General features: G+C 37.5%; 1 protein-coding gene across 5 annotated transcripts in view; it reads left to right on the top strand.

Moving 5' to 3' along the window:
- NELF-B (negative elongation factor B) overlaps positions 1-22,592 on the top strand; it is a 42,933-nt gene that overhangs the window by 12,348 nt on the left and 7,993 nt on the right. For 3 of the 5 annotated variants that reach the window (XM_022844243.2, XM_022844253.2, XM_022844261.2), the window contains exons 4-12: positions 192-443; positions 680-787; positions 930-1,055; positions 4,523-4,663; positions 5,973-6,083; positions 10,275-10,379; positions 15,961-16,104; positions 17,989-18,105; positions 22,167-22,312. In XM_022844243.2, the coding sequence (XP_022699978.1) occupies positions 192-443; positions 680-787; positions 930-1,055; positions 4,523-4,663; positions 5,973-6,083; positions 10,275-10,379; positions 15,961-16,104; positions 17,989-18,105; positions 22,167-22,312 (1,250 nt within the window). The remainder of the gene's footprint in view (positions 1-191; positions 444-679; positions 788-929; positions 1,056-4,522; positions 4,664-5,972; positions 6,084-10,274; positions 10,380-15,960; positions 16,105-17,988; positions 18,106-22,166; positions 22,313-22,592) is intronic. The other 2 variants (XM_022844270.2, XM_022844278.2) reach the window with 2 other exon arrangements.

Genomic DNA, 22,592 nt, shown 5'->3' with positions numbered 1-22,592 from the left:
GGTTTTAGAATGTAATATTTACGAAGTATTAACTATTCTTATATTTAGTTGCTACGCTAGCACCTATTGAGTCTGCTCATTCGTAACAGTTTTGGATCTTATATTTTTAAATCTCAAATTTAAATAGGTTGCCACTTCAGCACGTTATTTCTCACTTATTTTCTTGCTCTACTTGGATTTGTTTTCTACAGGCTGGAAACACAGTGAAGTTGGAGGAGCTACTTCAGAAAAGTTTTCCTGTTGTAAAAGTCGACGCATTACGACCCGTTGTTATGGCTATCTTAAAAAATCTAGAGCATGTTGATGAACGTTACCTTAGGAGATTGGTAGCTGACAAACAGCTTTATCAGGAAGCGGATGTCGGTGTTAAACGACAAATCTGGCTTTCGCATCAAAGCCTATTTGGCGATGAAGTGCTACCACTTTTTCAAAGATATATGAAGGTTCGATTTGGATAAAAAAAGTTCCTTGCCATGTGTTTACTTTGTTTACAAGCGAATTTTAGGCTGAACTCAAAAGTCGGTTTCGTAGTTCCATTTCAATAGAAATTTACATAAAAGACGGAGTGAATTTCTTAATTTAATGAAAAATATATATTTTACGTATAGTGTGTTGATTTTATCTTCTGCTGAAGGCACAGACCTTTGAAATTCAATTTGTAACAGTTTCTTCCCATCAGGAGCGCGAGGCTGCTCTTTGGGAAATGGGCGAAGCAGGAGCATCTTTCTACGCGCCAACTCCAAGGCAACGGCGACAGCATCCTATTGTTCAACAGCTTGTGACAATGGTAGTGGCATTAAACGGTAGCTGAATTACAATGGGATATTTATAAGCGATGCAAGCATGAAAGAGGTTATGGACAAAACTCAACACGAAGCGTAATCTAATGTGCGTTATAATCAGATCTTCATTTGCCGTTTTGTCATCAGGTGGGTCGGAACGTAGTGCTCTACGATATGGTCTTACAATCTCTACGGACACTTTTTGTGCGAACAAAAAATGTGCATTACTGTACACTGCGAGTGGAATTACTCATGGCCCTGCATGACGCTGATGTAAGTAGCAGACATTTGGGCCGCGAACTTAAAAAAAATATTCATACTTCGATTGTCCTGGACGTTCAGTCGCAAAAGAATCGCTAATACGCACAATATACAGGAGTCCGTTAATTAATAATTTAATAATTAAATAATAAACTTATAATTAATTATTAATTATATAAGAATTATAATTAGAATAATTAGAACGTGATGAAACGGCATTTTACCGTTCTCAAAGAAATAAGGCGCCACGTATATTCATGTTTTACTGTTTTGGATATTAAATCTCTACAGCTAGGCTTCAAGTTACTTCTACCCTATATTCTTGAATTTATGGCAGAAATGCAGGAACAGTTCTTCTAGATCTGTCGGGTTGTGCGTAGGTAGTGTTAACACGATCTGACAGCACAGAACATTGTTTCGATGAAAGTCCTTTCCTATTCTATACAGGTTGACATCGCTTATAAGGCCTGGCTTAGGTGGAAGTATAATGTGCTACTTCTTTGTTTCCTGTTGCAGTACAAATATCGACGCTCCTGGTACCTGACTAGGTGCTCAATAATGTTACTTCAGCTTCGCATTATTACTGCTATGCCTTGAGTTTTTCGTTAAAAAATTTGTAGGGTTAGTGCAAGGGGCTGTAAATATTTCCAGTTTGTGGAGTCTTTGAAGTCAACCTTAATGTGACTGCATAAAGCTTAGATAAAACTTCTATTTCAGAACTTCGAAATGTTGGATGCTTGGTTCGAAACATTAGTTTTTAACTTAAAAACTAGCGGCATTCAATGTTTTGCTAAATCAATTACCCTTATGTACAATGATATATATTTTTTTTAATTATTTACACATTTTGTTTGTTCAAATATACATATTACTGTACAATAACAGCAGGCTAATCGGAGAAGTAAATGATCTAGGAATCGAAATACAATCAAACAGTGGGCGGGACACTTGCTCCCTTGCTTGACAGACCAGTAAGCGCTCTTTATGTTGTGCTATAACTTCTCATTAACACTTAACTGATTATTCGTGGAAAAGAAAGAGGTCTCTTGCTTGTGGTTGCAATCGAATATGTTGACTCAAGCTTCAGCAAATATTTAGAACGCTCTGCGAGATTATTTCACTATCTACTAGAATTTAAAAAAAGAAAAACAGTATGGTGTCGAAGTTCGACGAAACTAGATGAGCTGTAGAAGTTTTGAAGCACGGTGTACTCGTCATCTGTTAAACGAGGTCCTATCACCGACAAGAAGAAATAAACGTTATAGTAGAGATGTGTCTGAAAATAGCACCTGCGGATAAGGGAAGTTTTTCGATCATAAATTGAATTCGTTAAGCTGAATTATTCAGTCGTCACCTGTTTTAACGCGGACGTTTAGGCGCAAATTCGGTGAGTGTTTATCACATATCGTGTGTTCGCTTGATGTTCTTACCCCATGCATTGATTCAGGATTTACTCGCCTTTTCTTGCAAGGCTAGTTGACTTTCTCTATATTCCCACGTCGCAGATGCACCGCACTACCGAAGTGTTACGGTAGACAGACGCTTGAACTGGGTGAGAGCAGAATAAATGATAAATCACAATATGAAAAATAAATTAGAAATTGGGCCTAAAATGACATGCCATAGTAACCTAATGCATAAAGCATTTTCCAAACAAAGAAATAGCCCTCAGTCCAATGCCCAAGCTGAGAAAGCCGTTGTCCCTAAAATATAGTCTGTCAATTGTCAGCTATTATGCTTGAAGTTTTCTGAATTTATTAATTAGACTACTTCATCTACAGTTGCGATCCGGTCGATGGGTTTGCGGGTGCGCCTATTTCTAAATCATTTCAGTGCCTAGTATGTTGGTCGTAGTCGTGATCAGTAAATGATGACAGAAGCAAATTACGAAAAAGATTAATGACACAAAACATTAATACAGACCTCGAGAGGGTTAGAGTAAAGAATGTGACACAAGCACCACAAATCGCCGAGGGAGCGGGGATGTACACCTAAAGACTGAAAGCCAGAAGCAAAAAGGGTGGCAAATCGGATAGTAAAAAAGCACGACTCTCTTACTAGTTTACAATTATGGCTATCGGCGTCATTTTGCCAGCGCAATGACCGTTTTCGGTCTGAGACTGCAACTGGGCAATGGGGCGTAGGATATCATGCCATGGGCCTGGCCGATGCCTGAATGGCTGTTTGTATATTTACAGGTACATAGCGAGTGCCAACTACTACTCGGTTATGTTTCGCTATCTTTTTCTGTATGCCGTCATTTAGAAGATTTTAACCGTGGTAATTTGTTGCACAATGGCTAGCTTATTTTCATTCTCTTTGCCATTAAGGGACCATAAACTACGACTGAAGCAAGGAATATTTGACAATGTTTTTGATACGAAAATTATTTCGTTCGTGGTGGTGTATTAATCTTCACGAGTATATTTATTTTACATGAGTATATGTGACTCTCAATCTGAGCTACCGTTTTAGATATTGAAGATTCAGCTCTTTTATTAATAATTAGCTTGAATAAAACCTCGTCGAGATTATTATCAATGCTCATTACTGTGTTCACTTTCACTAGGTCCTTTAGCTCAAAAAAGAGTAAAAGCATGAAGTAGCACCCTCAAATAGTAGACAGTAATTGGCATGGACACCTGGATCGAAACGCTTAGTCTTAGATGGTTTAAAATGATACAAAACCATATCGAGAGGATGCGAAGCATCATGTCAAATACTGTGGAGCATCATGGTCCTACATGATGCATCAGTTTTTCAAGGCTGAGCAAAGCTTTTATACATAGAATACTTGGCAAACGATAGCTCAGTTGACATAGAGCCGTTCAGTTCTTACTAATGTTTTGGATTTTGAGCGCCCCTTTGGCCAACCAAAAACCAAATCCCTTGCTTGGAAGTTCATTCTGTAGAAGTTATCTGGTTTTTGATGTTACATTGAATCATTGGCATACGGATACAATGCTTTACCACGAGAGGGAACTTGTTGCTAAAGGTTAGTTTTACGTCTATGACGTATAGAAATCCGGCCGTCCGACCAATTGAGTTCCACAGATCTATTTAGCAGAAAAACCTTCGATAGCGACTGCACCCACTTTTGGGCGTGCGGACTTGAGTGTGTCACGCGATAAGGGTCGGAAACCAACTGCTATGAGATGTTCCCGCCTTAGAGCGACCAAACACCGAACGGTTTACTTTTAGCTAGACAATTTCAAATGCTTTATTTCGCTTTGCCAAACATCGAAAGAAAGAGCCTGTGAAGTAGTTTTAGGAAAAAATATATATTTATTAAAAGATACTAACATATATTGCTATCTACACAATCTGCCAAAGTGTATGAAGATATTTTTTAAGCTCGAACCAATGATTTGTTAGGTTCGGCATACACGTAGGCGATTGAGCCACTGTTGCATTAAGTTATTTCTTTGTATTATTTACTCCACTATCTAATCAATGGCTATTTATTTTTCTGATTGCAGGTTCAAGATATCACTCAAATTGATAGCTGTCACAAGTTCGCTTGGTGTTTGGACGCATGTGTTCGTGAAAGAAATATTGATGCAAAAAGATCCCGCGAGTTACAGGGATTCCTCGATGGCGTCAAACCGGGAAGCGAACAAGTAAATCCTTTTTAATCAAGTAGATATTTTTTTATAAAAATTTACAATCGAGAAATGATCAACGAATTTTTTTTCTCAGCTTCCATGCGCTTAAACATGAATTGCAATGGATAATTTAATGTTATTCCTGTGCAGAAAACGTGAGCAGCTAACGATTATCATGGTTTACCTATAATTGTACAAATATTCACAAATGTTAATAAATTGAGCAGTGACACGCTTTGTCAATATATAATGCCATCACGAGCGGGTAGACCTGTTAATACCTTGTTTTTTATAAGATTGCAAATAATCAGTGTTATAACGACATCAGTGCAGAAATAGACACATTCCATCTCTGTGTGCATATGTATGGCTGAAACCGTAAGCCTGCGTTTGCCCCTTCTCCGTACGCGAATTTGTTAGAGCTTTGTCCTTCTCCATTTATTATTTATTTTTATTTTTATTAGATTCCAATCCGTGACCGGCGTGAAGAAGCGGAGTTAACATATGTCTGTAATGTGTATTCCTATTTATGTGTTTCGATTTTTTTCGGACCATTGAAGGTCGAAACGCGTGTTTTAGTAAACCCCAGAATTCGAATTACTGGGAAGAGAATGTTTTTTCTTGTAACAATATAATTTTTCGGTTTTAACTCACAAGGCTACAGATCGCTCATACAGAAACTGAGTAAAATCAATAGAATATTATAAGAAATTCGATGTGGTATTGTGAACGATGAACAATGAAAAAACCGCTGCTAAAAGATGGCTCCTATATTCGCCGCTGAATTCGGGTAGGCCCCTGTTCTTACACTGTTGATCAAATATAAGTTCTTCAGTTATATCTCGAGCCTTACTTGCCAGTCCTAAAATTTTAACACTTATGTTCTTGCTTTATACATTGTTTTATTAAAACAGACAATTAAGAATTAGTATAAAGAATATCGACGCAGCCTTCTTAAGAGTATACTATAGGGCTACTTATTCAAGAACTAAAAGTAGGCAACATATATTTTAGCTTATCTTAGATTGTATATAGCACTGAAAAACGCATAGCCTATTTAGCATGTGGCTCCATAAATGTACGCCAAGTCAACAACGTTTTGGTTTCAATATACTCTCAAAGTACGATAACTAGGGGTTAATCTTTGATACTCATTTTGTAACAAGAAGCCAAGTAGGCATAAGCTTTACGTAGTTAAATTTAATAGTTAACGCATTTTTTAATATTTTCCTGAAGTAATTCCTGATAATATGATAACAAACCCTAATAATGACTAAAATGCATTTTGTCTTTACTATAATCATTGTTGTCATCGTCATAACAGGTATTGGGTGATATTGCGATGAGTTTGGCCGATCCTCATGCTACAAACTTCCTCGTCAGTTCAGCTCTCAAAATCATCCATCTTCTAATCAACAACGAGAGTTTACCAAGGGTATAGTCTAAAGTTGTATATCACAATGGTTTTATTACAACAGTAGCTTACAAGATAGAGAGCGAACTTGTGCGGAAATGCATTTAGCAAACTAGATCCTAACCGCCTAGTAATGAACGTATGTTATACATTTACAAACGCCTTTTACAAAATGGTACTCTACATGTCATTTGAGAACTTTCCATACATTTTCTATCTCCCTTATCGTTCACCTCATGCTGTTTTTAGTAACTTCCAGCTCCATTAATTCCATCTTTTTTTTTTGTAGTTCACTTCACCAGAGTGCCCTACTGAATCAACCTTTACAGTATGCCCTTACGCTTATACATTTCTTAGTCTCCTAACTTCCGATCGCTAACCAATTGCTACTCATATTATCAACTTCCCATAACCTGACACTCGGCTTCCTGTTTCTCTCAAAAAAAATTCATCAATCCAGGTATTCAAGACTTCAGCTACATTTTATTCTTGATGGCAACCAAAGGTCTCCCGCAACCTTAACAACTCTTTACCATTCTGTTTTTTATTCTTTATTTTTATTTCCTTATTATGTATATTTACCACTTATTATCGCGAGCCAACAAGTGTTAAGTATTTTAAATAACATAGCCTTATGTTGGATAATGTTTCGCTAAATAAAAAACATCATATTTTTACTCTCGTGGCAGTAAGTTATTACGTTTTCATCCGTTATTTTTGATGACTTCGTTTTACTTTTCACCCAACTGATGTATGCCATCTCGCCAAATGGCTTCTAATTACCTTTTGAATTTTTTATTTGCGTCAAAGGTCAAACTACGAGGATGATTGTCCAATAACGGAAATGTATCCAACATAATCTCCTAGAAAAGTATTTTTTTCACGTGCGGCTTCACGTTGCCATGCAGCAATAGAATTTGACCTTGTATGTTGGATTTTTTCTTTTTGAATAGTCTGATTTATTCGACGCAATTGGGCCAAATATGAGTTAATAAACTTTATTGTTAGCAGGAAGCAATTCCTGAACAAAAGCCTTACAGTCTCGCTGGGTGAATCCTGGGCTGCGGTTTTCTCATGCCGATCTATGGTTCCTATCAGCTTATAGACACCAATTTTCATCACTGATGACAATCCAAAAGGCCATGGAACGCTCAATACCGGGCGAAATGTCAAGAAGCGGAAACATTCAAGCTCTTTAAATTTCCAAGTGGAGTTAAAGGATTTGAGTGACTGACGGTCTTGCGCTGCGGCCTATCTTCTTGGACGATTCCGCAGTTTTTTTGTCGGCCGCCGTCCTAGCCTTCTTTCAAATGACATTCATGAAGTTCAGATTTGAGCGGGGAGTGTACTTGAGGTTCCAGATATCGTTTTCAAATTTGGCAAGTATCTCCTGAGTAATCCTTTCAGCTGGAACATTTATCGTTGAAAAGTTCTAGTTGTAATACCATTACGGAACGTGAGAAAAACGCCTTCGAATAGCATATCAAAGGTAAATAACAAAATAGTGAAGAAAAGGCTTTTGAGAAACATGGGAACTACTTAGTGCTCGAATTTGTCTTCGAATATATATGCATTAAGGTACCCAATAATGTGCTCGATTCAATCATAATGTACGGCGTCGTCGTGGAAAAAATTAAAATCGTCTTGAAAATAGTCTTTATTAAAAATTTGTTTAAATTTTTAACGAAAACTGTTTTTAAGAAGTTTATAGGAGATTGTTACGCCTGTATCTCAATCAAACACATGATTAGATCTTCTGGGCAGTCAGCACTTACAAATAGGGTCTGCTTCTAGTAAAATACTCAACGAACTCAACAACTTAGCCATGGCTAGAACAGAAAAAAGAAAAGAATAGAAAACTTAAAAACAAAGTTTTTCGCATTTGATTGAAACGTAATCCAAGATTTCTCAAACCTATACAAGTGCCCGAAACACTGACTTTGCCAGCAATATTGGCCAACAAACTATCCGTTCGATTTCTGCTTGAATGAGATGGTAAGTATAGAGGCGAAAACATAGATGTCACTATTAAAATCGCAGATATAAAACGCGGTGGCGACCAAATCGCCGGCGAAAACAAATCGCGGGGCAACATCGTAACTAAGTAATATAACGTAAATAATATATAATAATATGAAATAATAATATAATAAGATAACTATGTAATGCTAAAATAAAGATGATGTAATTCTTAACGACATCATTCGCCCATATCACTGAACGCTAAAAAAAATTTTCCTACAGTCCCCTACCAGTCAGATTAGTCATGTAGGCCTACTACCACACAGCAAATTCGATATGACGAAACTTTATCTGATAGTCAAGAAAGTTACCACAGCTATCATAATTATGAGATGTTACCCCAGAATATTTACCAATTTTTATTAATAAAATTATTCAATAAAACAGCTTTGGACCGGAGAAATTGAGAGTTTCCAATAAGGCGGTTTAGGAGTCAGTGCAGCTAAAAAAAACTTGAAGTGAGGGTCAGGTGTTTAGCGGAGGCTTCACATATCTTGAAGATGTCTTACGCGTCTTAAGCGTATTCAGGATCACTTTCCAGTTTATAGAGTTCAAGGAAATTCTCACATAAGGCCTAAATAGATGTCTGATTTTTGGCTTGTTTTCCCTTCCTTGTGGTTGTACGTAGGACTAATGTATGATCTAGAGTCGATCATCCTAAACTCACCTGGCATTATTTTTGCCATTCACCGAGCCAATGTTTTTATAATAAACGCCTCACCCAATATATTAAGGAGGCAGTGTCCTTTATGGGTTCGATTGTCCACAGAGTTCCGGGCAGCTTTTAGCGCTACCCCATCAGACTTGTCGCTTTTTTTGCCTCTACTTCTCCACCCACCTGTGCTTCTTCCTGGCTCAACTTAATATTGTTTGGAACCCAATTGCTTCCCTTTCTCTTAAGTTCCATCATTTTTCTGCCTTTGCCAAGATTTAGGTCAGTAGAGAATGGGTGATTGGAATGCTTCCTGGGATTATTCCACCCTCTAGAGTTAATCTATCTCTACGAGCGGTTGATGGGTCGCTTCAGTGGTTCCGGTTCCCGTTTCGAGTTCTGGTATCTTAGTGACCACCGCTTATGGACAGCTTAATCAGATTCGAACCCAATGACCTTAGTGGAAGTGTGGTCCTTAACGGCAACTTTATTTCTAATCAGATTATGCTCCGCAGCTTTATTGCAAGGAGCTCCAATTTGTGATTTCGATCGCATTCTTTGTTAACCGGGGCACTCTTCACTGTGTCTTCCACGAGGATTACTCTGCCTCTTCTTTCATCAGCAATAATTTCATTTTTCATTCCTGCGATGCAATTGCAGAACATTGCTATCTGTTCTACTTAGCTTTTCGTATCACTCTCCGATTTTTCTTTTCCTTTTTAGACCTGTATTCACCTATTCGTCATCCTGCATGTTTTGGACCTCCATTGTAGCTCGTTTGTGAATCGTTTGCATCAGCTTGTGTAGGCTTTTCCAAGTTGAAAATTTTGCTCAATCCAATTCACCTCAACAGTATAACCGTTTTGCACAGATTCGTAACTGGAGTTTTCAAGGCACGACGTATTTACTAGGCTAAAATCGCGCGTCAAGAAGTAGACACGTAATACTATATACATATAAATATTATTACTGTATTAATTGTATAGTAGTTTCTATTACGCAAACAATGCAAGGCGACGAATTTATGTCATGTTGTTATTAATTACATTTCGCCAACCTTGACAGAATCGGCCCGATTTGAATCTGCCGTAACAGGGCTATGCAAGTCCCTAACGGAATTAATTAATTAAAACAAACATGGTTAATTACAACACAAACCTGATTTTTCACTATTTGTGGCAGTCTGTGTTAGATACATGTGGCATAGCAGACTATTTGTTTTGGAAGCACAGAAAAGATACATCGTTCTTTTTCAAGCGTAATTCGCCACTAGCGATACCTTCTGCTACTATTTGGAAAACTTCGTATTATTTTGTATTATATATACCGCATTACCTACCTTTTTTTCTAAGAGAACCAACTGCCCTGCGGTATCAATACCCAACCATTTAGATCCTCATAAATTGTGTTCATTGATTCTTATTCGTTGATTCCAATGCATGAACTATCAGGAAATAGAAGGTCAGATTTAGTCTAATAGAAGATACAAGGGCACTGTTGTAACTATTTTTTGTTTCTGCGATGCGGCTGTTTTTTAGGACCACACAGTACTGTTACTCTTAATGAGGATGTTGTCATTAGGGCTCGACGCCTGGAGAATCATGACAGATCAGGAGTTTAAAGAGCCAAAGCTTGACCCGCAGGTACAATCTCTTATAATACACTTTCAGGCTTCGTATATATCAAACGGACCTATGAGTTTCGCCGCGCGCCTGCATTACGTCGATTGATTTAACTAATTTATTTTTTTTACACTCAGCCTGCATAAACTGTCGTAGATACCAACAGTTAGCCGTTATCACCTAAACACACTTAACCCGTTACCTTGTTTTTATTATATGGACGAATTTCTATCGAGTTACAGCTAGCGCAATATACAGTTCGACTGAAGGCCCACACCTCTACAAATATTCGGTTACAATTTTCACATCATTTTGCAGCATTGATTCTATTACCACGTTATAGTCATCGTTCTTAAAAACTGTTAACATAAACCCAAGGGCAAGCTTTACTCTACCTGTACATCAAATTAATTTTATATGTACCGCGCATGCAGCGCCAGCTTGGAACCTTAACCCGCTCTCACCTACAGTTATCTGTCTATCACTCATTATTGATCCAGTTATTGATGTAGCGTAAATTGAGCGCACTTGTTTACGCAACACAATTTTCATACTGATAATATATCAGTATAGACGATGCTGGTGATTGCCTTGGTGCAACGCTGTTTTGAAACATGCAAAATGAGAAAAAGGTTCGATTAACCAAATTAACAATCCGCTTTATGTAAAGCATTATAGGGTAAAAATGTTTCCCAGAATTAGTATTTAGTGAACTACAAAAATCAGATTCATCAAACGACTTCAAGGGGTCGTTTCTGGATGACACAAGTCGTCTACCCAAAACCTCGTAGAGTACAAGACGAAAATGGTTGACAGATTCCGACCCGCGCCTATTTTGTCTTATTTCTGATTTGCTTAAATTTGATTTACTGGTTTAATAGCGGGTGAAAAGAGCCGGGATTGGCCCGGTAGCAGACGAGGAGCAGTCGGTACTGCCGGGATCGTAAGCGTCTATATCTGATGAAGGGTTAAAGTATCTCATATCTTGTAGCAGGATGGTACATCACCTCATACTAACAGAGTAGTGTAAGGCTAACTGCTTCAGAGTATGAGCATGTTCCGAAATGAGCACATACGGCTGTCGCACAACCGCGGTTTAGGTTTTGATTCGGTAGATTATTATGCATGGAGTGTCATTAAGAAAACCTAACGCACCATTCCAAAATAACGTCAATCGTCTCACTTGCACTATCATACATTGTCAATGGTAATTATATTGAATAACCGTCAAAAATGACTTTTTCAGCATATGAAAACATTTTGATAAAATATGTGCAACATAATAAGGAGCTGAGTTTAGATGAGCCTTCTGTTAATATATGTATATTTTACACACAAGACAATAATTGAAGATTCTCTTAGTAAACGTAGTAGCCTTTATGAGAATAAGTTATCAATTCCTTCTGGTGGCTTGCGGCCTTTTCTACAATGGCTTACTTTGTGGTGCTAGAAAGGTCCATCTCTCATTCAACCTTCGATTGCTTTAGACGAACGTCAACAAGCTAAATTGCATTAAAAAATGAGTTAACAGCACTCCAAATTAATAACTTAAGCAGCTTTCTGCTTGCGTATAGATAGGCGCAGTAGTGTTCTATGAATTCATTTTAAGACCATTCGGAGGATGGTTCTTTGAAATTCGAACTAAAAACTAGCACGACGCAGTCTCACATACAATGGCAGGTCATTCTGCTGTAAAAGATATTTTGCTGCAGGAATGTTTTATCCACATGTCGATCGTTTGGCTAATTTTGATTATACCCTTTTAAGAGCACAATTGTTCTTAGTTAAGCAAAGCGACCATGCCTAGGAGTAGATTAGAAGCTGATAAATAGTAAAAAAAAAAAGTCGGCGCACTTGAAGATAGAGCGATATATCCAGTGATTGACTGAAGACTTGTTTATGATTTAAAACGATAAGTCTAACTTCAATGTTATCTATACGATACGATAATTTCATAACCTATGACCCAGTTCAGCTGATACAGTATTATGCTCTCATCAAATACCACAATTGGACATCAATTTACATGCAAATACATCATAAGCATTTTCGGAACATTAATTGGCTCCATATTCGTAGTGAAGAGGATGTCGACCCTGCATTCGAAAAGACTCGTAAACAACTATATCATGAATATGATAGGCGCGTTGTGACAGTTTAGAAAAAGTTCTAATTCTCACGTGGCCTTTGACGGCTTTACGCGAACATCAATCAGCTGTAGCATTAAATGATGCTATGATGGGTTAACAGTATTCCAAGTTAGAAGATTACAATGGTTTCCGAAACCTACCGGAGTGAGGTACAGACCGTCCCTGTAGCTTCCCAGGTGTTGTTCTACAGACGCAAATTCAGGGTATTTGAGACTGGGGAGATCTATTAGAAAATTATAGTCTAAGAAAACTGAAGATTGTGCGGTCAGTAATGCTTTTGTATTCAGGGTAACAACTCCAAAATCCTTAAGCTGTTGATGACAAGCTATATATACATTTAATTCCAATTCTATTAGAGCTCATATAGATTCCACCATTGTCATCTATATTCAAGCCTATATGCGAGCAGAGTTGGCATCAATTTGGAAGTCAAACAAAGCCTTGTCTAAATTAGATTCCGTTAGTGCACTCAAAATCCAAAGGGTTCTTAGACATACATGAGTTTACTATAAGATTGAGAACAAGTGGGCCTACAAAAGTTTGTTTTTTTCGCGAATAATTTGTTTTGAAATCGGTCGTTGAAGGAGCTAGCCGGGAATTTCTACACTCGCCTGCAGGTGATATAAACGTGACCTTCCCTTTCGGATGTAAGGGTCTATTTCAAAATAGGTCCTCCATGGGCTTGAAAACTAAGAGCAAAGCTCACAAACACATGAAAGTAAAAAAAAAAGAACTGATGGCGAAGTCGTCTAATGGCTAAAATTACGAAACGTCCGGTGATTCAGGGATTCCAAGGGGAAACATAATCATGCGGGTAAAAAGGGTTTAATAGTTAAGCCTGCCGCAGGCGACTCAATTTGATAGAGCATGCTTAAACGAGATCAGGAAAATCTCTTAAGAAACTAAAGGCCAGACAATATTACTGAGTTCCCCTATAACAACATAGCACACAGTTCAATGTATTTGTTCATCCTCTATGCAATCTCTCAAGAAAGAATGCTTAAAAATGCTAGAATAGAAATGAAACGAGAACCTATCCAAGATTATCAGGAGGGTAAAAAAGAGGAGAAAAATGGAGGTGAAAGTGGAGAAGCAGACAGTTATGTGAAGCGACTGCATAGTATGTATTTTTTTTTATCAGCATTACAAGAGTAACTTTTAAGCTTGGACCCCATTTTACGGAATCTAAATGGGAATATGGTTTCGGGTCTCCCAATTAGTATGTCAGTGCACTCTTCCATACCTCAATAAAAACAACTTTAAGAATATATCTCTATTATGGCAGTCTTCTGCATATGCCAACCGATTTTTCTTGAAACGCTAGAACCTTTGCGGTATGTATTAATCCTAGTAGATCGACATAAGTCACACGCTTGAAGTATAGGTAATCTAAGTTCATATGGGAGGTAGTCAGTGCGGGAGCTAATTCAGGATCGGCGTTCAAATCCTCCAGTTTCATAGTTTTTACAAATTTAAAGGTTTTGGTGCGCAACGTCTGTAAAGGAATCGCGGATGACATCATTCTGTCAAGCTGATTGAAACTCATGAGACAACAAAAAGGTTACCAATACCTCGTTGTAGGCCTTAGCATACTAAGTCTATGCTGTTCCGTCATATATCCTTTATCGATTTTTTTTTTACCTTACAAATATTTTTGATCGATTTTTAGCAGGTTGCATTCAACTTACTTAGCTTATGTTATTTCAAACTGCTAAATGCTGGGATCTACCCTAACAAGAGTTAATTAGATGGCAGACTCATTTCTTGGTAGTGGATTGTTTGGCGCTATTTTATACACATTGGTGCACACATAGCCCCATAGGAAACAACCGGAAGGTATTCAATCACAGAGCCAGTGCGACTACTCGGGTGTCACCGCAGCGCAACGAGATCAGCAGGCCTGGAAACGTTCAAAACAGTTTGACAGCCTCTCGGGCGTAATCTCGAATTAAAGGCACTAAGAACTAAAACAATGTTCTCATTGCGGCTTACGAACAACATAGTGTTTGCAATTGCCGTTTCGTTAACGGTAAGATGCTCAACACGTTCAAAGAAAAAGGACAGTGACCTCTGCTCTACAAGCTCTCTGCACCATATCGTGATTCTTTGATAGTTAAGTCGTTGGTCAAAGCTCACCTTTTTGTTTCTGTTCTCTGAGCCCCAAATGCAACAATTTATTTAGCTAGCTGCTGAGAATGAGCTTTATCAGCGAGAATATGATCAAAAGAATCAGTGATCAGCGAATAAACGACGTTTGTGATGGTCTTGAGCTTTCAATTGATGACTTTATTCTAGTACGTAAGAATAAAGATGCCGGTTTCGCTTTAAATGCATCACGAAGTGCCCCTCATTTGGCCGGGTTCTTGGACCGGCATCCGCACTAATTAATACTGTAGCAATGCTGTGCTTTTGTTTGTCTCCCTGGCGTTTCTTGATCAATAGCCTCGTGTCGTCCGTATTCTGTGCGACGCTTGTGACATTTAGTCGACTTTCATTTTCGGTGGAAAAGCAAACGCTGTTTTGAACTACTAACGTTTCACTGCCGCGAACCGCAAGATTTACTGTGTCGGTGTTTCGGCAGGCTACATTTACAAGTTTACAAACACTATTAAATGTCGTTTTAACTACTTCTCGTATAAGAACGTTGTGGCAACCCCATATTTGGAAAAATAGGGTTTCCTTGCTCGTCTTTAGGGTGTTAAAAGGTACAATGATTCAGGCACAGATTTTTTTCCTGCTTACCGCCTCTGTTAGCCCTTCAAACTATTGCCGTTCCAACCGACCACTTAGAGCCTTTCTTTGTTAACGACTTCAGTACGTACGCTCTTATATGCGGTTTACCATTAATTTAAACCACTTTCCGATGCGACTAAGGTGCACTGACCTCAGTAAAGCGAAAAAAAGAAATTGGAAAACCATATGATCAGGATGTGAGAGTAAAGTACCTGTTTAGTAAGATATGTCGAATAGGTAATTATTTCTGAATACTATTGTTGTTCAGTAAATAAGACATTGAAAATATGCAAATATTTTTACGAAATCACTAGCATTTCATCAATAAGCAGCAGGTCGTCTTATATTATACCCAAGCTACAATCCATGTTTTTAGGTCTTGTTGATTAACATAATACAGCTGAATCTAGCAAATCAAAATATGTATAGTCAAATAGTTCTTCTAGATCTTGCTTACTCTATCAATCATATACCATGATTATGAGCGACAGACTTTCGTTTAGCAAGTGTGTCTTTCCCTTATCTTTGATATTCGAGCCATGATGTTTGGTAAAAACCGAAAGAGAATCGTGATGCATTAATCTTCTGGTCGGTCGTTTGTATTGCGGATCTCGCCAGATTATATTAATGTCGAAAATGTGATTTAGTAAAAAAAAGATTCTTATTGTTTACTACAAATTGAAAGAGCTTTTAACAAAGATTTTAAATTAAAATTCCAGGTGGTAACCAAGTTTCTTCCATCAATGATGTCCTTGATGGTCGATGACCTAGTGAGACAGTTAAATTCACGTCTCCCCCAAGACGATCGCGAAACAGCCATTACAACAATTGAACATTCTGGACCTCCGCCTGATGCGTACCAGGTTAGACTTCAAGAAGATACAGTGTTGCCCATTTGCTTAACTGTTGACTCAAACCGTTCGAAGTGTATGTCGCTTAGTTCTTCTATCAACGAGGAATCGTACTAATAGGAAAATGCTTGACATTTGATGAAAATACGACGGCTATAGCCAAATTATATAAAGAATATAAAGAGAATATTGATCAATACATTAGGTTATTATTTCTGCGGTTTTTAAAGTATTTGCAGTTAAATTGAAACTTGATAGGTTCCTTTTCTGTACTGTTTAGCATTTGCTATGCTATTAAGTTCGTTAGTGACAGTTCTATGAAGTTAACAAACTCTAGGGGCCGAACAACGTTGGGTGATAGTTTCTTCGTCATTTCGGGGTTGCAGCTTTTGCTACGAAAATAAGCAGCATTCATTCTGCGGTAAAGACTCATTCTTGGCTCTATTACGTGAAAATTATCACGGTTAGCTTAGAAACTTATCGGAAGTTCTGCTCGAAATTTGCCGCATCACGCGACGGGCTTTCAATGAACTAAGCTATTATTGTTAACAGCATGATAATATGCATGAAATGAGAGTGATTTCTGCATTAAATTGCTAAAAGAAAAGAAGATCCTTTATGACATTGACCAATCCAGAAAAAAATAGTTCAGTTCCGAACAACCCTCGTTCACCACACTCCGAAAAAGATGCCTTACGATAAACCTCACAATGAAAAAATAAACGCAGATTGTGACTTGCATTCGCTTGTGGAATGACTTAGGAAAGAAGTAGGAAAGGTACACGAAGAGCGAAGACATATTGTTATATGATAGTATCAGGCCCAATGTCCTATCGCAAATTTGTTTCCTTTTTTATTATAATCGTTTTCCGCTTAAAAAGAACAACTGATCGACTCATCGCCGATGTTAACAAAAAATTGCTAAATAGGTCAATACCGCTTTGTTTTGGCTAGAAATCCATTTTTCGTCCGGAGAATAGAGACACCCCAAACAGCTTATGTTGAACACGAGGGGCTGCTGTCCTCTACAAGCTAAAAGCGAAACAATGTATAGTTAATAGTTAGTAAAGTAAGCGGATAGGTTTACTGACAGAAACGAAACGTTTAACTTTTTATTTAAACGGACGTTTAAATAAATATGGATCTAATGGCTCCAATTGTAACTTCGATACATGTTTACTGTCTTTTCTTGACTTCAGACCACAAAGAAGGGACTCTTCGTATACAACAAATACACTAGTCATGATGACATATCGCCTTAAATGAGAGAAAAATTTATATAAGCTATAATAGCTCAGATGAATAGGCATCCAGCAAACTTCGCCTCTAAAAATATGGTAGCTGGTTTAGGTGTTTTACGAAAAAAAGTTTTAGACGAAAGTGTCAAGTAGGGAAAGGATATAACTTGAATGACAAGAACTTAAGTAACAAACGCTGTCATATAGCGAATCGTAAACGTGAGTATGTGTTTCAGCTCGACAAACTTGGATGACTGATCATGTTGGAATAGAGGAGCCACCCACACTTCCAAATTAGCCCAGTTATCCTTAACCTAGTTTTGTTTTTGCGAATACAATTTATTATCATAATAATCCTAATACTTAGTAATAATATCCTAATACTTAGTTTTACCATAAAACAATGTTACGTAAGTAATAGTAACGCAGCGCAATAACAAAATCGTTTGCAAAAAAAAAATTGAATATGTATCTTTCTTTCACGTTTCCATTCAAATTTTTTTGCCATTACAGTTCGTAGCATAAAAATGAGCAATACTCGCATAAAAAATATCAGTCACCTTATGTGAAAGATACCGTGTCAAATAAAGCTATAGTAAAAGGTATTACAAATCGACGAGAGTTCCTCAACACTAATTTCTGAATCCTCTGATTCTAGGCTTATATAAACGAAAGTGGAGTGGCGTGCATACTTGCGTGTTATTATACACTGCATACTGTTCGAACACGCGACAGAACGGGACTGATGCGAGTTCTTGGAGTGCTCTCCGGCGAGGTAAGGTTGAGGGAAAGATGGACCAAGAAATTAACCATGTCTTCTACTTTGGAAATGCCCGACCACATACACCTTTATTCACCTAGCAGAAACTTACAAGAACTTGGGTAGAACATTTTAATGCATCGCCCGGATCTTGCATTACGAAACTATTCTCTGTGTCACTCTCTGCAATACATTCTTATCAATATTAATTTAGTTTCAATGGAGGAATTACAAAAATCGTTTTCCGTATACAGAAACCGTCGAAGTTCTACAGTAATAGGATTGTAGTGTTACCAGAAAGACAGCACAAAGTCTACGACCAAAATGGCGCATATTTAATTTAGTTTAGATTTTTTTAAAATATAAAAATATTTTCTTCAATTTTAGCTCAAAAACCGTTAATGCTTTATTGAAACGTATGTCAGTGGCTCATACTGAGCCATTTTATGGAGCTATATATATATATATATATATATATATATATATATAATTGCATTATGCCAATAAACTCGTCACAATTTCTGACAATGACACGTTGTTGACACCAACGACATGGAGTACAACTAAAGTAAAAATATATAGCTTTTATTTAATTTATTTTATTATCCATTTAATTTATCTAGATACGTATTTCTAGAAAATTGACTTGAATCTCTTTGCAAAATATCGACAGAATCCAGTTATGCATCTGCTTGAAGTCCAGTAGTCTTTAAAGCCCCGCATCACCTTGATTCGTATAGGGGACTTTTATAAGACGGAGTTGGTTTCAATTTACCTCTGAAAACGTAGCTTAGAGGCCGGCAGAATTGTGGTGAAAAATGAAAAGCTGGTTATCTCGCATTTTAATGTTCAACAGAAGTTCGTAACTCTCCCATATATCCCTAGTTTTCAAAACTTCGTTTTCAAAATGCAAATTGTGCTAAATTTCTGCTCAACAAATCCTGAATGTTTGATAGTATGAAAATTTTAAAGTAACGTCACTTTGCTAGAGAAAAAGTGGCCTATACAAACCGCCTAACCCTATTTCTGTGCTTGCTTTTTTACAAGGCGACGACAATGCAGAACTATGTCTAAAGATGTTTCCAGATCATTGCTTGTGTTACACCACATGAAAATTGTAAGATCATGTTGGATGCGCAGCTGAAACCTGCGAACTATATGATGGAAAGGGCGGGCCAACCTCGTTACATATGCCTCCTAATCCCCGAATAACCTTTTCATACATAAATAAACATATAGAGGAGGAAAAAAGCACAGAGGGTGGGTTAGTGAAAAACTCATCGGAAGAAGAGATTAGTGGTCGAGGGAAATCAGAAGTTCGCACTTGACTGTGGGAGAAATCAATATCGTGATTACCTCTTTATTATTACCTCAACATAAGGAGCGATTATTTCGTTATCTACATAGCTCAGCTACATACGTGGCTTTACTTAATCGTTTTCCAATGAAATGTTTACTCCCTTTTGATAATCTTGTACGATTGATTGTAACGGAGAGCCATTGAACATTAACTACAGAAGTAATCTTTCTTTAAGGCAACCCGGAACGATATGTAAATTGCTCTGGAATGAATTGTAAACTGGAATAGACAAAGGAGCGCATTTTTACGCTAAGCAGTCTTACTTTTTTACAATGAATTTCAAAGTACTCTAATATGTAAGAAAGGAATAAAGTACTTTTATTGGAAAAGAGGAAGCCCACGCTAAACGAAAGGTAAAGAACAAAGGTGCGGTTTGCGCTTCACATAGATGCATAAGAAATTTTGATGACTTAGTCTGTGCACAAAAAGCAGGAATTGCCATCCTCATGAGTGATTCTTCAAATGCTTCTGGCAGCCTTGAAAGAGTATTTAATAAGAGTGGATTTTAAATTCGTTTGGACAATAAAAAATAAGCAATGAAGATATTCTTGAACCCTGCGATTAACTAACGAGGTCCTGTTCGTACATAATTGAACATAATTTTCTTTATAAATTAAATTTATTTACCAACTCATAGGTTGGTAGGTGGGGTTCATGACTTTACGGGACGCGAATAATAATGATACGCCTTGTTCAAAGTTTTTTTGCAGTGCTATGGGTATGTACAGGACAAGCGTCTATTTTTAAGTATTGTTTCATGGTCGCTTGTGCAACGTACGGAAGACTCTTGATAAAAATAGGCTATTAGAAACTGTTTTTTGGCCAGAAATTATGGCAAAATGTTGCCGCATGAATCAGTAGTGGAAATGCTTACTGTTATGATCTAACGTCTTATTAATGACACTGAACCTAGTAATAACTGATATTTTTCGCGCAAATAAATTTGAAAGCAGTACGCATCACGTATGCTTTTTCATTTCTTGAAACCATCCGTAGGTCAACGTATGTGTTTGCTTAGTGTATAAAATTTGATATTGTAGGATAGACGAGCTTACAATCTAGCTAGAGCAGCGTGTTAATCGAGAAACGATATCTATATATCTGCGTATCTATATATCTATATATATATCTGCGTATTTTAGGTTAACTGCAATGCGTATATATTTCTACATGATGTGCATACATTAATTTAAACATAAATATCATTGAATTTGTGTATGAAATATACATGGAAGGTGGCAGTTTTGTGCCCTGAGCATAACCCAAAGCAGCTCTGAAGGTAGGAAATATTCAATTTCCTAGCGACCTCAATACAAGTAATACAGTTATTGGGAAAGTTTCAAATTTACGCGTATCGGTCGATTGCTGACGTCGAAGCATCTTGAATCGGTAGCTCAGTCGAATGTTGACTTACATGTGGAATGTTAAGTTAAAGAAACGCTAAAACATTAACTTTTCCGATCTGAACTGCACGGCCAATAACTGTACTTTAGTGCTTCTTGTCGGTATGTAGACGATCTGGGCATCGGGTACGGGTGAGTGGTCTTGTAAGTGGGGGTCATTCATTCCAGCTACAATGGGTTGTAATATTGGTCTCCTGCTAGTAAACTCAACTTTCTATTTCTTCTTGTGCACTTGCAATACTTGGCCAGGTGCCAGCGTATCTGAAATATGCCTGCCACTTGAATATTGCTTGGAAAATTTATGAGAGGAAATACAGAGGTTTTGAGCACTCTATATGTACGGCGTGTGGCGTATCACTAGTTTTAGACCACTGTTTCTTCAAGTGTAAATAGTAGCTTGGAAAGGGCCTTTAGGAAGCAATGGGGGATTTGGTTTCGCTGCAGCATTTTGTCGTCCAGCGAATATGTAGATTCGGAGAAGATACTGAATACATACTTTTTAATATCATCTGCAGTTAACGTTTCATACTAATGGGGTTTAGTGAGTCGTTCGCAGTGATTCCTCTACGAAGACGATTATGAGTCATTTTTGGGCCATCACTTTACAGAATCCTACGCTCTTTAATTACCCGGCTGCTCTATTAAACTTCTTTCACTAGGTATAAAATCTTATGCTGATTTTTATTCTTCTAGTGGCATATGTAATCTACAACTGTATTTTTCAAGTAAGTAGGACGTATGCATCAGTTAGTAGGTGAATTGGTCGACTTAAATTTTCATACCTTCTGTTTACGTCCCCGCCGTCCTCAAGGAGCATCTGTTAGATTATTCAGTCCAGGGCGAACTTTGTTAACGCTTATTTGTTTGTATAGTGTGGTTGTTTTTTGAAATTGCTTTGCTCATTATGCACAAACCCAGGTATGCAAACTTGGAGATATTTGCATGCAAAAATAGTATTCAGAGACAATCGGGTTGTAAACACTTGAGCGTCTGAAACTCCGTCGCCACTACATAGCACAATTTCGAGGAAAGGTGTATTTAATTAGTGAATGATGCGTACGGTGCAATTTGTAATAAACTATGCGAGGTCATCTTAGGTAGCGAAAACGAGGAATACAGTTTCTTTTGATCTGGTATGCTCAATATCTCCCAGCCGGTACGCAACGTGTCTAAATAACATTGTCATTCTGTCATCGTTCTAGAAGTATAAAAACCCGTTTATTATTCGATGACCTGTCCTTCTGAAGTCAGCATAGGTATATCTGTTCACTGGATTAGAAAGCTATGGTAACATTGCAAAATGTATTTTTCAGGGACCTGCCTACTCGGACGTTTTTTTGCACACACTTGTTGGCCACCTGGTGTGTCATCTGGCTGAGGAGTTTGCTCATGAGGACTTTTGCACAGTGATTTTCGACGAGTTTTTTCTCACGGCTTTAGCGCGCGAAAACGTCCTAAGGTTTGTTGAAGTTCAACTCGATTCGCAATTACATTATACCAATTGTCTTTGTGTTCTGAATTAATAATTAACACTAAGCTTTTCTCATGTCCATTAAATTATGTTGTTACCTGACATTGTATTTAATAATATTAGGTAGTACTGCTGCCTATGTGACACTGTTGATACTAATATTTCCTATGTGGGTGACATGTTGTACCACAACCTGTCATGACAATGACCTGCAGGAAGGCCTACTTAATTAAATATAAAAGTATATATATTATTATTAGTTATATAT

Source organism: Varroa jacobsoni, unplaced genomic scaffold (genome assembly GCF_002532875.2).
Source record: "Varroa jacobsoni isolate VJ856 unplaced genomic scaffold, vjacob_1.0 scaffold_119, whole genome shotgun sequence".
NCBI classification, from domain to species: Eukaryota; Metazoa; Arthropoda; class Arachnida; order Mesostigmata; family Varroidae; genus Varroa; species Varroa jacobsoni.
The sequence above is the reverse complement of the archived record's forward strand: the minus strand, read 5'-3'. Positions and strand labels throughout refer to the sequence as shown.